This window comes from Lolium perenne, chromosome 7 (assembly GCF_019359855.2).
Source record: "Lolium perenne isolate Kyuss_39 chromosome 7, Kyuss_2.0, whole genome shotgun sequence".
Taxonomy (NCBI): domain Eukaryota; kingdom Viridiplantae; phylum Streptophyta; class Magnoliopsida; order Poales; family Poaceae; genus Lolium; species Lolium perenne.
The window spans coordinates 178,502,115-178,514,526 of record NC_067250.2 but is presented as its reverse complement, the minus strand read 5'-3'; the positions used below and the strand labels follow the sequence as shown (position 1 = coordinate 178,514,526).

General features: G+C 43.5%; 2 protein-coding genes across 3 annotated transcripts; one reads left to right on the top strand and one right to left on the bottom strand.

Annotated features, from left to right (window-relative positions):
• Window positions 1–1,231: 1,231 nt before the first annotated feature.
• LOC127314812 (general transcription and DNA repair factor IIH subunit TFB1-1) lies at window positions 1,232–9,734 on the bottom strand. 2 transcript variants are annotated; one of them, XM_051345339.2, is made up of 20 exons: window positions 9,466–9,733; window positions 8,829–8,907; window positions 8,413–8,486; window positions 8,240–8,303; window positions 7,830–7,968; window positions 7,141–7,216; window positions 6,955–7,050; window positions 6,779–6,823; window positions 6,092–6,148; window positions 5,759–5,914; window positions 5,610–5,675; window positions 5,312–5,435; window positions 4,830–4,886; window positions 4,624–4,748; window positions 4,341–4,532; window positions 3,261–3,374; window positions 2,979–3,056; window positions 2,254–2,301; window positions 1,996–2,064; window positions 1,232–1,649 (listed from the first exon to the last, which is right to left on the bottom strand). In XM_051345339.2, exons 1-20 carry the CDS (start codon window positions 9,538–9,540, stop codon window positions 1,569–1,571), a joined length of 1,815 nt encoding a protein of 604 aa, XP_051201299.1. In that variant the 5' UTR covers window positions 9,541–9,733; the 3' UTR covers window positions 1,232–1,568. The 2 variants fall into 2 exon arrangements, 1 of the variants encoding a protein (XP_051201299.1); XR_007859922.2 differs by lacking the exons at window positions 1,232–1,649; window positions 1,996–2,064; window positions 2,254–2,301 and having other exon boundaries at window positions 3,021–3,056; window positions 3,261–3,407; window positions 9,466–9,734.
• A 125-nt stretch (window positions 9,735–9,859) lies between these two features.
• On the top strand, window positions 9,860–10,952 carry LOC127314813 (uncharacterized). The gene is made up of 2 exons (XM_051345340.2): window positions 9,860–10,059; window positions 10,213–10,952. The coding sequence occupies exons 1-2, from the start codon at window positions 9,898–9,900 to the stop codon at window positions 10,810–10,812; spliced, it is 762 nt and encodes a 253-aa protein (XP_051201300.1). The 5' UTR covers window positions 9,860–9,897; the 3' UTR covers window positions 10,813–10,952.
• Window positions 10,953–12,412: the final 1,460 nt, after the last annotated feature.

The following is a 12,412-nucleotide window of genomic DNA, read 5'->3' as shown; positions in this document are numbered from 1 at the left end:
TGGCCAGAAGAGTTACCCAGTGTTTTATGGAGTATCCGAACAACACCAAATACAGCGACACAGGAAACACCGTTATTTTTGGTTCACGGAGCTGAGGCAGTATTGCCAATAGAAATAGAGCACGATTCTCCGAGACTGGCGGAGTATGACGAAGAAACTTCACGAAAGACATTAGAGGACGATGTCGACGCACTCGACGAAGCTCGAGACGAAGTACTATCACGAGTTACCAAGTACCAGCAAGATCTGAAAAACTACCATAGTCGACGTTTGCGACCAAGATCCTTCCAGGTGGGCGAGTTAGTTTTTCAGCTCATGCAAACTAGCCATTAGAAACTCGAGTCGCCGTGGGTTGGCCCATACATTGTCACAGAAGTAATTGAAGGAGGAGCGTACATAATAAAGAACAAGAAGACAGGAGTCGCCGAGCCAAATCCCTGGAACGTGACGCAACTTAGGCATTTTTACGCTTGAAGTCGAAATATAGTCCTCTCTGTAAACATACAATGTACTGAAATGCCCGCGAGTTTTCAGACGCACTCTTTTCCTTTCAGGGCACCGAGTGGGGATGAAAGGTTTTTAATGAGGCGGGCTCGCGGTGCTGCAATATAGTAAAAGATATTGGTGATATACATCTTTTTCGTCGAAAGGCTCGGGGGCTCATAACCCGCGGCAAAACGCTCGGGGGCTTTGCAATATAGATTGTATTTACAATATACATAACCTCATCATCAAGGGGGTGGCGGCCGTGTCGATGGACAACGATTTCTAGATAGGCGGCGGTGTCTATTGCAAGCAGGGAGTGCGTGACGGCGACGGTGGCAATCTAGAGGGGTGGGAGTCGGCTCGGGCGTGGGTAGGAGACAGGGCAAAGCTCATGCTCGTTTCCTGATGTTCCGCGAGGCGCCGGCGCGTCCGATCCGCGCCCTTGGCCAAGGCAACACAGGGTTGCCAGCGATTCTATTGGGCTCGAAAACTAGCCGGCGCCGTTTGAGGCGCACCAGTGCGAGCCCAAAAACCATGCCTGGCCCTAAATCGCTATCAGGCCGCTATGGGGGACTCCGGTGGAGATGCTCTAAGCATACACCAAAAACAATACGTTATTCAGATGAAACCTGCATGTACATTGTTGTATTTGTTGTATTCCATACTTTTGTACGACAATGTCCATTGAAGATTGTACTGAGTAGAAGCTGCACAGCCTTTAACGTGACTTATTTTGGAATAAGCATACACCAGGAACAAACAGCGTATATATATGCTGTAATTGTCTTTTTCTTAGGATTTTTCTTCCCCTGTATAATCGTTTGCACATTGCAACCGTGAGGGTTGCCCCAGGTACATGCCTCAACCAACACGCAATACAAAATTGGCATGTACAGGAAGTTATTTTCATCACATGTATTTATGTAAATAAATAAAACAACAGGGCAAAATCGAGCCTCGGGGTTGCCTCTTGAAATGCAAGCTCATAAATGGGACAGCAATCCGGATAGAGCTCGTGGGCGCAGCAGCCCTCGCGCTCCAGCAGTAATCAAGTCGAATCCATATTGCATGGCGTTCTCTGCTCAAAACCCATTGGGCTTGCTCCCAGCCTTTGAAGATTTCTGCTGCTGCTCGAGATCATGGTTGAAGGCAGCATCCAGCGCCTGGAAATAATATGTAATCAGCTTGCTGAAAAGTATCAAAGGAAACTAGAGTCCATGGTGATTCATGTGCGTCACGTGGTTTACTAGGTGATGAAATGAGGATGAAGAACAGGGAATAAAAATAAAGCAGTAAAACAAACACTTGCTATGATCAGTGTACTTCTGCTTTATTAAGGAAATAAGCAGAACTTTTCCCCTCAGATTAAAGAAAATACAAATATTGATGCATCCAGTTAATTCATGAGAAAGGAAAAGGGCATAGTTTTCCTCTGCATCGTCACAACAAAGTTCAGATCAAATTCTTCAGCGTATAGTAATGATATACACGTTAAGGAATGGTAGGAACCTGGGTCATGGGCTTCACAAGCTGAGATATTTCATGTCTTACATCAGGCTGTGCTGATTCCTTTATATCCTGCAGTACAAAGTTGCACATGAAATCTCTCGTCACCAACCTTTTAGCAGCAACATAAGCAATTCCATAACAATGCATTCAAATATAATCCGAAGACTGCATCAGTAAACTCAGTAATTGCACGTTTTAGGGGCATCAGAAAAGGGTATATTAAAATCCATGTATCAACTATGCTGGGGGAAGATTTACCTGTAACTTCTGATATATCTGTGTCATTGCGTCCTTCACCCTTTGAACCTGAGGACAAGTACATAAACATTGAAGCAATTGATACTAAAAAGAATGGGTCTGAATGTTTTAACTACGTAGTACATCAGACAGTTCATCATACTAGCAGTCCTACCAGGTCGCTGGACTTCCTAGAATTAGTGAAAAAACTGTAGACTATAGTGGAACAAGACCATCAATCCAGACATTCTTGATTTACAGTTAAGCTAGGTATATCAATACTCGATTATATGTAACACCTGCTATTTTCTAACAATTGGTTTTTTATTAGAATCAAAATGCAGTATGAGAAAACCAAAAGCAAACCGAGTTACCGAATACATTTTATAGCCAACAATATAATAAAAATAACTGGTGGTGGTCAGTTTTGATCATAAGTTCATGATGGTACAACACTGCATTTAACTCCATAATTATTAATAGTGAGAAAACAGACAACAATGTTGGCAACACATCAAACTCAACCAGCAAAGCTGCTCGTTTATACTTGCATCCACACTAGTTAACACAGCGCTTTTAATGTGCAATGATGTTCTTCTCATTCTTGAGAACCAGGATAGCTACATTCCCATAACCACTTTATGAACCAAAATATAGCTAGCCACTAAGCTAATTTTACAAAGTTCCGCCCAAATACTTCACATTGGCTACAAAATAGTGCAAATAAGATAGGAATGATGATACACCTTATTATAAAGGACTGTGGTTGTTATAGGGTATGATGACCAAAAATGGCGCAGCAACTCCTGGATAGCCGTCCAATGCTAAAAAAAAGTAGATAGTTCACAAGAAACACTGTCAATACAAGAATAAATTGTACATACAAAACCTTCTAGTACAGTGATGATTTTAGAACAGTTGAACAGAACATACATACAAAAAAGGTACATCAGGCCAAGTCTGGAAAATAAATATTCTAGAGCGAACTGAAATTATAGTACATCTGCCTAAGACATAAAACAACTCACATCCATAAGTTCATCTCGCGTACGGTGTGGAAGATGACCGAGGAGACTGTCTTGTGGATTCTTCAGATTAAGCCTCCGCGAACGCGAAATTCCTTCGTTCAATTCATTAAGAACCTAGGCCCATACCATGCAGGTAGTTAGGTTTTCCTGCTCACGCAATTTAATAGCTTAAGAGTAGAGAAGCCACAGTACCAGCAATACAACATCATGCAAAATATGTGCTAGTACAGGAAAAATTGGGAAAAAATGAATTACTGGAATATTGATGACATGATAAGTCCAAGATAGTTCAAACTAAGAATTGGAAAGAAACAATAAGAATTGGAAAGAAACTCTAAGAATTGGGAAGAAACTCTAAGAATTGGGAAGAAACAGTAAGATTGGAAAGAAACTCTAAGAATTGGAAAGAAACTCTAAGAATTGGAAAGAGATGGGATAAATGGATCGCTCACACTAAGAATTGGAAAAAAACACTAAGTCAAACTAGTTCTTTTTTCTACCAGAAAACTGTAGGGCATGCCCCTACAGTAAACTTTTATTAAAATATTTATACAAACATACAAGCTTTCTCAAAACCATATCTACATTGACCCCACGACAAAAAGGGAGATGAAACAGTACGCACAGGAGCAAAAAACATAGAGGATAGGGGTGCGATGCTGTACCCCCATAAGTCAAACAAGCAAAATAAACTAGTACCAGTTTTCTAAACCAATTTTTGTACATTCCCCTGGATTTCATAAGTACTCCAACAACAAAAAAAGCATCTCGGTTAGTAAAAATAGGTAAGCTTGAACCCGTCCATTCACAGATCAGCTATAGTTGTTAAAGCAATGCCCCGGTAAAAGGTAGCAGAAGGCTTGTTTTTTCTTACTCGAAGTTGCACTCAGGTGCAGCCGTTTTAGAGCTAGGTGATATTCTCTGTGTAAATCAATATTGTATCTGTTCGATATGGACCTAATACTGAATCAGCTCTATTTACAGAGCTGATCTTTCGAGAAGACGTGTCCTATACACAAAATTAACTATAGAAGATAGGGATTTGGGATCATAGGATCAGGTCTCAAATAAACTGTTTACCTTAAGGGCCACATCTGACTGAAGAACTGGAATGTTCAATTTATTATCTTTTATCAAAGACATTTGATCCATCAAATGACGGAATGCGTCATCTGTACTCAGGCTGCAGCTGCGGGCCTTTCTTCCCTCATTACTGCCACCTAAAGGTCTCAGAGCATTTGCTTGCTGGGAATCAAAATATTCTCGAGGATCCTATAAGACAAGGAAGGCATAAGAATCCATAACCTGCAATATATTACTGTGGCTGATATATCTGTTCTTAAGACATATGAACCATCTTTACCTTTATACAAAGTGGTGCATATGGGAGACTTCGTGGAGCTTGCAAATCCTCTATCTCAGTCATGCGGGCCACCTTTAACGATCTCTCATGACTAGTATCCTCAGAAACAGAACTTGAAGGTGGTTCTGCAGTATATAACTCATCAGCATAAATAAGAAACTATTTAAGGTGAGAAAGAAAACACACACAGCAATATAATTTCTAACCCTTCTTGGACCTTGCAAGTGCTTCAGCCACAGTCTTCGTATCAGTTGATTCGACATCTGCAAAAGCACGCATAACACAATATAACTACCTTAGGCACTAAAAACATATAATGCCCTGAATTAAACAGCCAATAAGTAACTGCGGAGCTAGAAAATGAAACCTAAAGGCAGAATTCCTCTGATCTGAAAGGGAAAGCCACCAACACAAAGTAACCACTACAAGTCTACAACGTTATAGTTTGCAACCAACCAACAATTTAGGAAGATTGTTTTGTACTATTGCTGTGTATTATCGTTCAGGACTTGGTTAATGAAGAATTAGAGCCAGAATACATAATTCAGATGGATAGGAAGTCAGAATAAAGAAGTGTAATTGCAGAAGAACTGTTAGCAATTAGCATACCCAAATATCTGGGGTCAGTATCATCTCATAATAGTCATAGATAACATGAAAACTTTTTGGTTGAGCACAAAACTTCTACCTGTTGATCTCCCTTCAAGAACAACAGCAGCATGCCGATTCAGATCCTGAGAAAGCGTTCTCCCAGCCAACTCACTATCAGCATCAACTGTCTCTCTGCTGCCATCACGGAGAATCCCATGATCCTATATGACAAAACAATATAACACTTTTATGATAGGATAGGTAGTTCATGAGAGTACAAATTGCGAATTTGCGATCAATAAATAGCAGAAGAACTTGCTCATTGCAAGAAAAGGATAAACCGCTTGGCCTTGTGAAATTGTAGACATAACAAAAAGGCAACAACACAAACGCACCGCAAGATGGGTGTAGTCATCCCCTGCATCTGCCTCCATGTCTAAGGTTGGGTCTACTCGTTTTATCTGTAAACAAGAATTTAGTCACTAAAACAAAAGAAGAATCTCAAAATAGGCAGGATTACAACAATATACAGCTAGAATCATACCTTGAGCTTTGCCTCCTTGGCAAGTATATCATCATTTTTCAAGAACATAGCTAATTCCTCATCTTCAGCAGCCTCAGCTTTCGCCGCTAAAGTATTTTTTGTCCTAAGTAGATACTCAGCTCTACAGTATTTTGTCCAAAAGTCCTTTTCCGACAACTTTTTGTGGACAAAGTGACATGAGAGATGAAGGAAAAAAACAAACCTCAATGAGAATACAAATTCACTTTCTACCGATACAGATATATAGCAAAATTAACTTAAACTTAAGCCGAGACTTCCTAAAGCCAAGGGCAAGCAAATGAAAACTGTATAAACAAAATATGCAGTATCTACCTTCTTTGGAACATAATCTAAAAATGCCCGATGCACGGCTGGCTTTTCTGCAAAAATCTGCAAAACATCGAAAAATATACGATGTTCATATCAAGTTATTTGTTAAAGACGTCTAAGTGTTGCAAGTTCTCAACATCCAAATTAACAATCGTAGTTTAGCATATATACGGTTAATAATGTATGCCAGGTATACTAATATTGTTGAGGAGATGCAGCCCAGCTCAAGGACCAGAATAAGCCCTATTTGAGCAAGGACTATAGTTACAAGGAATCCTGATCGACAGGATTGAGATACGGGGTAATGATGGGTGGCCTCACGGGTGGTTATAGGTGTGGATGAAAACGGGTAATGTTCTTCTTGGCAGTCTTTTAAATGTAGCCCCATTGCATCTGGGTAAATAACTAATGAGGGCTGATAATGCAATGATATAATCTAATTGTATTTGGAGAATGAAATGAATAACTGAATAAGAGCAGAATGAGAAGGAAGGGGACAACTCCTAGGTATGAGCTACCCAGTACTATATCAAAACAATTGTTTACAAATCCCATTGCCAGAAAAGCAGATATAGCTTTTCCTTAAAACATAGCACTGCACTTGTGACAGTTGAAAAAAATCAAAATGATGCTAGCAGGCAGAGACCTTCATTTGGACGATGGTTCGTGACTAAAGTAGAAAAAACATACCTGATGGATAATCTCAGTAGTCAGACTGAAAGTAACCTTATTCGTCTGTAAAGGGTTACATATAAAGTAGAAATGAGTAAACTAGCATCATGAACAATCACCAGTGTTATTCATTTATAACAGAAGCAATCATAATATACCAATATCATGGGCCTGCAACAACAAACACAGCATACCTGCCCATCAGCGGATGGCCTAACATCAGCTAGCATGGCACTTTTGAAACCTGGCTTTTGTTTTGATGATTTGCTTGCTTCATCATCAAGTAAATTCTGCAAAAGGCCTTATAAGTACTGGTTTCAACTGAATAAATCACACACAAGTACACCATGAAACAAACAGAAAATGTATACGTGCAGTACCTTCCTTGTAGCCCAAAATTCAGACTCTTGCAGAATATTTCCAAGAACAAACTTCTTATGTAACTTCTGTAATTCACTGCCAAACAGAAAAGAGTTCAACAAGTCATTAATAGAACATAAATATGTTCTCCTCATTACAAATATTTCTGTATCATTCTATCTTTTGACAAATTAATCAAAACAACTATGATTCATTAACCTAGCAGCATGAACATGGTCCTGAGGTGAACTACTGATACAATGTATCTGAATGACAGTCCATATCAAGATTGTTAGGTGGAATGAAAACATTTCAACATCTGCACTTCATTTAGGCTCTTTAAAAGATATACAGTTACAACTTACAACACATATAATGCATATCATTCTCGACCTAGCAGGTACACTAAAACAGCTTCATGATGTGGCACAGACTTGCATCAAAAAAGACAGGTCAGTAAAGACTAGCAAAAGAGCGAAACTTTAATTTACTCTTTAACTTAAGTGAACCTGCGAAAGCCAAATATATACTTCACAAGAAAAGAAAAAATCCCAGAATCGGTTGATAAAAAAAACATGTAAGAGCCCAGAAAATTACTAAAGAGAGCAAGTAAACTTAGACCATTGCGTTTAGCTTTATATCATCATCACTACCTCATGTTGTTCTCAGCAGAAGGAACAGGCTGGGGTGTTAGAAATAATCACATTACCTGTCTTCTCGCAGCAATTTCATCCGTCTTTCCATTTCGGCAGAACTGAGCTGATCTGGACCAGTTGACGCAACTGATTTTTCAGGAGGTGCATTTGGTCTTGGAGGTACAATACCCTGATGTTTGCCTAAAACCCTAGCTGAAAGGACAATGTTATCAGTTACCTACGCGCTATGTTGGCATAAGTGTATAGACTAGAGGCGAAACTCCAAATCAGAATAATCACAGTAGACACCAAAGGAAACATTAGAAAACTAAATAGCCATATCTCTAAACAGAAAAATCAGTTCCAAACAATGTATCTGTTTATATTATAAGTACGTGATATATAGTTTTTACATAACAGCGTACTAAAACTAAGTCTGGCAGAAAACAATGTAGCAAATGGATTATTCTGAATGAGCCATTACCTACAAAGTCGCGGCATGAGTCACGGCTACCAACATTATCAAACTCAAACATGTAGCCACCGCCCTAAGAAAAAAAGCATGCACATCACAATCACCTCGGTGAAATTAACAAATTTAGAGCATATGCCTATAAACCAGAACACAACGGGATGCTTCCAGTTAATTGATCATACCTTGTCAGAATCTTTTGAAAGATTCAATAATGGTGGTGTTGGTTTGCTCCCATCTACTTTGTTGAACTTGTGACCTGAAGCACGTGGAAGAATAAACTCCAAAATTACCATCAAGCATATTCGTAATGTAGATGAAATCAATTTAAACTGTTTCCTCAACCACTATGCATGACCTACTCTGGCACGGCTTAATATGTAACCCTGGATGTATTTATTCAGTTACTATGCAATTCTTCTTGTGTATATAATTTCAAAAGGCTCCACAGTAAATCACAAACTACATCCAGGAGATGCCCACAAATCTACACAGTTAACACTCTGCAATTAAGTCATCGGGACAATGACAGTTCTTGATTTTGTAAAACACTCCAGTGTGTTCCTGAAACCAGCACTACATATGGGCAGAGGGTAAGTACCTTTGATGGTCCGGAAATCGACATTGAGCTTCATTAGAGAGCGTGGATCATTAGGGGTAAATGTCAGCTTATCCTCACTCTGCAATTACAAGAAAAAATGATTGATTCGATTTAGATCATCAGGCAAGCATTAGCAATTTAGCAGTTGCCAAGAATGGAACGAACGAAGTAGCCAAACAACTACTTTGATAAGGATAATTTTAGCAGTAGCTGAGCCCCCAATTTCGTTAAGCAAACTGGATGATACAACTTGGAGCGTGAACTGGCACAGCCACACACTATGAGCAAACGAAAGATCATGTTTGGCACACAATGTTGTTCGACTAACCCCTGCGCCGGGCGACCTACACACATATAAACGATGTGGAAAGCGTTCCTCCGAAGATCCAGGCAGCGGCGTGCTTCAATTTGTTCCGTTTCGTATAGAATCAGAGACCTACTCGAGATTAATCAGTTGGGAATCCGAACACCAATCAAACCCCCTCCCCCGACCCACAACCCAGCGGCCGAGCAGCAACAGCAACGCCGGTGCACAAGGCGGCCCAACCAATACGAGCTCCCGGGAGATGATGGAGGAGGATTTTCAGATGGGAGGAGGCGGAGGGGCTGGAAACTACGAGTGAGGACGGCAACGCACCATCCGGAGGATGCCGATGGTGCCGGGGTCCCTGACCGTGGTCTTGTACTTGGCGCCGATCGTCATGGTCCCCATCGCCCCCTCCTCCTCGTCGCTCTGGCCGGGGCGGGGTGCAAGCGAGGTAGCTAGGGTTTCTCTCGCCGGCCTCCGGGGATAAATCGCTCGGCTGCGGCTGGTCGCGTCGCCTCACCGGCGCCGGCGCCGGTGCTGATGGGGGTGGTGTGGAGTAGGGCTTGGTGCGAGGCCGCGCTGCTGTGCTACAGTCGAGACAGGTCGTGGACGGTAAATAAAAGGAGAGATGGAAGAAGCCTCATATCAGCCCAAATTGTCTGCGGGCCGGATCTGAGATAAGGCCCATTGAGCTCAGTGCGTACTTGTGTTCTGTTCTCTTCTTCCTCGGGTAGAAAGGAGAGAGGCCGCGCAGGCAGAGAGATGGGGAAGGAGGCGCTGGACTACGTGCTGGTGCCGCTGGGGCTTGCGCTGATGGTGGGGTACCACGCCTGGCTTCTCCTCCGCATCCGGCGCCGCCCGACGACCACTGTCATCGGCGTCAACTCCATCAACCGCCGCATCTGGGTCCGCCACATCATGGAGGTTTGTCCGCCAGTAACCCACCTCCCATTCCTGCCGGCCGGCTTCCGATCGATCACCATGTCTCGCGGCGCCATTGTTTTTCCGGCGACTCTTGATCGTCTCGACTCCCGAGATTCGACATTTGTTTGATCGATTGGTTCGACATGCATGCAGGAGCCGTCCGGGAAGCACGCTGTGCTGGCGGTGCAGACGATCCGGAACAACATCATGGCGTCGACGCTGCTGGCTTCCACCGCCATCACGCTCAGCTCTCTCATCGCCGTCCTCATGTCCGGCGGCTCACGCGGCGGCGGCGGGGGTGGGCTCCTCCCGGGCGCGCCGCTCGTCGTGGGCGCGACGGGGGAGGAGGCGCTGTCGGCCAAGTTCTTCGTCATCCTCGTCTGTTTCCTCGTCGCGTTCCTCCTCAACTTGCAGTCCATCCGCTACTACAGCCACACCAGCACCCTCGTCAACGTCCCGCTCCGCGCGCACCGCCTCCGCCGCCCGGGCCTCGCCGTCGACTACGTCACCGGCACGCTCAACCGCGGCAGCTACTTCTGGTCGCTCGGCGTCAGGGCCTTCTACTTCTCCTGCCCCGTCTTCCTCTGGCTCTTCGGGCCCATCCCCATGTTCGCCGCATGCACTGCCATGGTCAGCGCGCTCTACTTCCTCGACGTGTGCGAGGATTGGGAAGAGGAACACGATGGCGACCACGGTGTGAGAGGTGATGAAACCTCAGGACAAGGGAAGAATGTAGGGGAGCAGCAAGTGTAGATAGCCAGGGAGATGGTGGATTGAAGAATTTTCTGTCAGGTTAATTAGATGGCATTTCGCAAAAAAAAGTTAATTAGACGGTTAATGTTTCTGATTAGATAGCTCATGGTGAATAACAAATTGATAATAGAACACGTCAAAGATTAGACAGCTTGGAGAACACAAGTTATCTTAATTATAAAAAGAAAGTGAAGAGCATCTCCACTCGTTGGGAGTGTCCCCAGACCAAAATTCGGCGCTATTTTGCGCCGGATTGGAGGCAGGTTTGGCCTAGGGCGTACCGAGCTCCCAGATCGGCCCCTAGCCGCGAATTCTGGGTGAATTCGGCTAGTTTTGGGGTAAAAATGACACATAAGTCGGTATTGTTATGCTGGTTTTGGGCCAAAAGTGACACATAGTTCGCATGATCGGTACAAAGCAAATAATTCAACAAAACAACCTCATAATTTACAAGTTTGTAAACACAAATTGGATCACGTCAAACTAGTTGTTGCCTTTGTGGCTCCACGGGTGCTCCACCAGACCCTTCTGCAGCTGATCATGCACAATGAGATCTAGGATCTCCTGGCGCATGGTGAGGAAGGTATCCCACGATGTTGGTACCTGGTGATCAAGCTCTGCAAGAGGACCATGTCTGAAATATGGTTCATCACTCTCAAGCTCTAGGTCGTCCTACTCGTTCTTAATGATCATGTTGTGCAAGCACACACAAGCATTCATCGCCTCCCACATCTGAGTTTTCGACCATGTCATGGTGGGGAACCGGACAACTCAAAATCTATGTTGGAGCACACCAAATGACCGCTCGACATCCTTTCTGCAAGCTTTTTTTTGTGTGGCATAGTTGGCATGCTTTAGGAGAAGAGGGCTCGAGATAGTCTTTGGAAATGTTGACCATCTTGGCTACATGCCATCTGCCAAGTAGTATCCCTTATTGTAGTGGTGCCCATTGATCTCAAAGTCCACCGGGGGAGCATGACCCTCGATAAGCTTGGCAAAAATAGGGGAACAATCTAACACGTTGATATTGTTGTGGGATCTTGCCATAGCAAAGAACGAGTGCCAAATTCAAAGATGTTGAGTGGTCACTGCTTCAAGTATGACACTTCAATCTCCCTTGTGGCACGTGTACATTCCCTGCCAAACAAATGGAGTCGATGCTTCCAAGCATCCTAGGGAATCCTCTTGCTTCATTGATTACAAGGATTCGAGCTGTGTCTTAGGCATTGCGTGATTTCAAGTATGTTGGTCCAAACACAGCCACCGTACATTTTTGGAGTGAGGAAAATCTTACCATGCTTGTGCAGTCCTTCTTGCATTTGAAGTACGGATCGTAAACTTAGAGAGCCTCAACAATACTGCGGAAGAGCGTCCGGCTCATCCTGAAACGACGCCGAAACACTGCCACGTCATGCAACGGATCATTGGAGAAGTAGACGGCGTACATCATGCAGTAGCCCTCCATGCTCGGCATTGGCTTGCACTTCTAGTGACCTCACGTCGTGCCGCCATGACGCGGCTTCTCATTCTGCGCACACAGGTCGTCCATGCATGTGAGGAACTTCCTATGTTCCTCGTCCTCCGTGGCTTCTGCCTCAGC

Bases quoted from the DNA above. Each gene is read 5' to 3' on its own strand.
- LOC127314812 (XM_051345339.2), bottom strand. From the start codon at position 9,540: ATGGGGACCATGACGATCGGCGCCAAGTACAAGACCACGGTCAGGGAC. The intron at 7,969-8,239 runs GTAATGGCTCAT...TTGTCCTTTCAG, and splicing joins CTCATGCCGCGACTTTGTAG to CTAGGGTTTTAGGCAAACAT. The intron at 3,375-4,340 runs GTAAACAGTTTA...GTATGGGCCTAG, and splicing joins AGTCAGATGTGGCCCTTAAG to GTTCTTAATGAATTGAACGA.
- LOC127314813 (XM_051345340.2), top strand. From the start codon at position 9,898: ATGGGGAAGGAGGCGCTGGACTACGTGCTGGTGCCGCTGGGGCTTGCG. The intron at 10,060-10,212 runs GTTTGTCCGCCA...ACATGCATGCAG, and splicing joins GGGTCCGCCACATCATGGAG to GAGCCGTCCGGGAAGCACGC.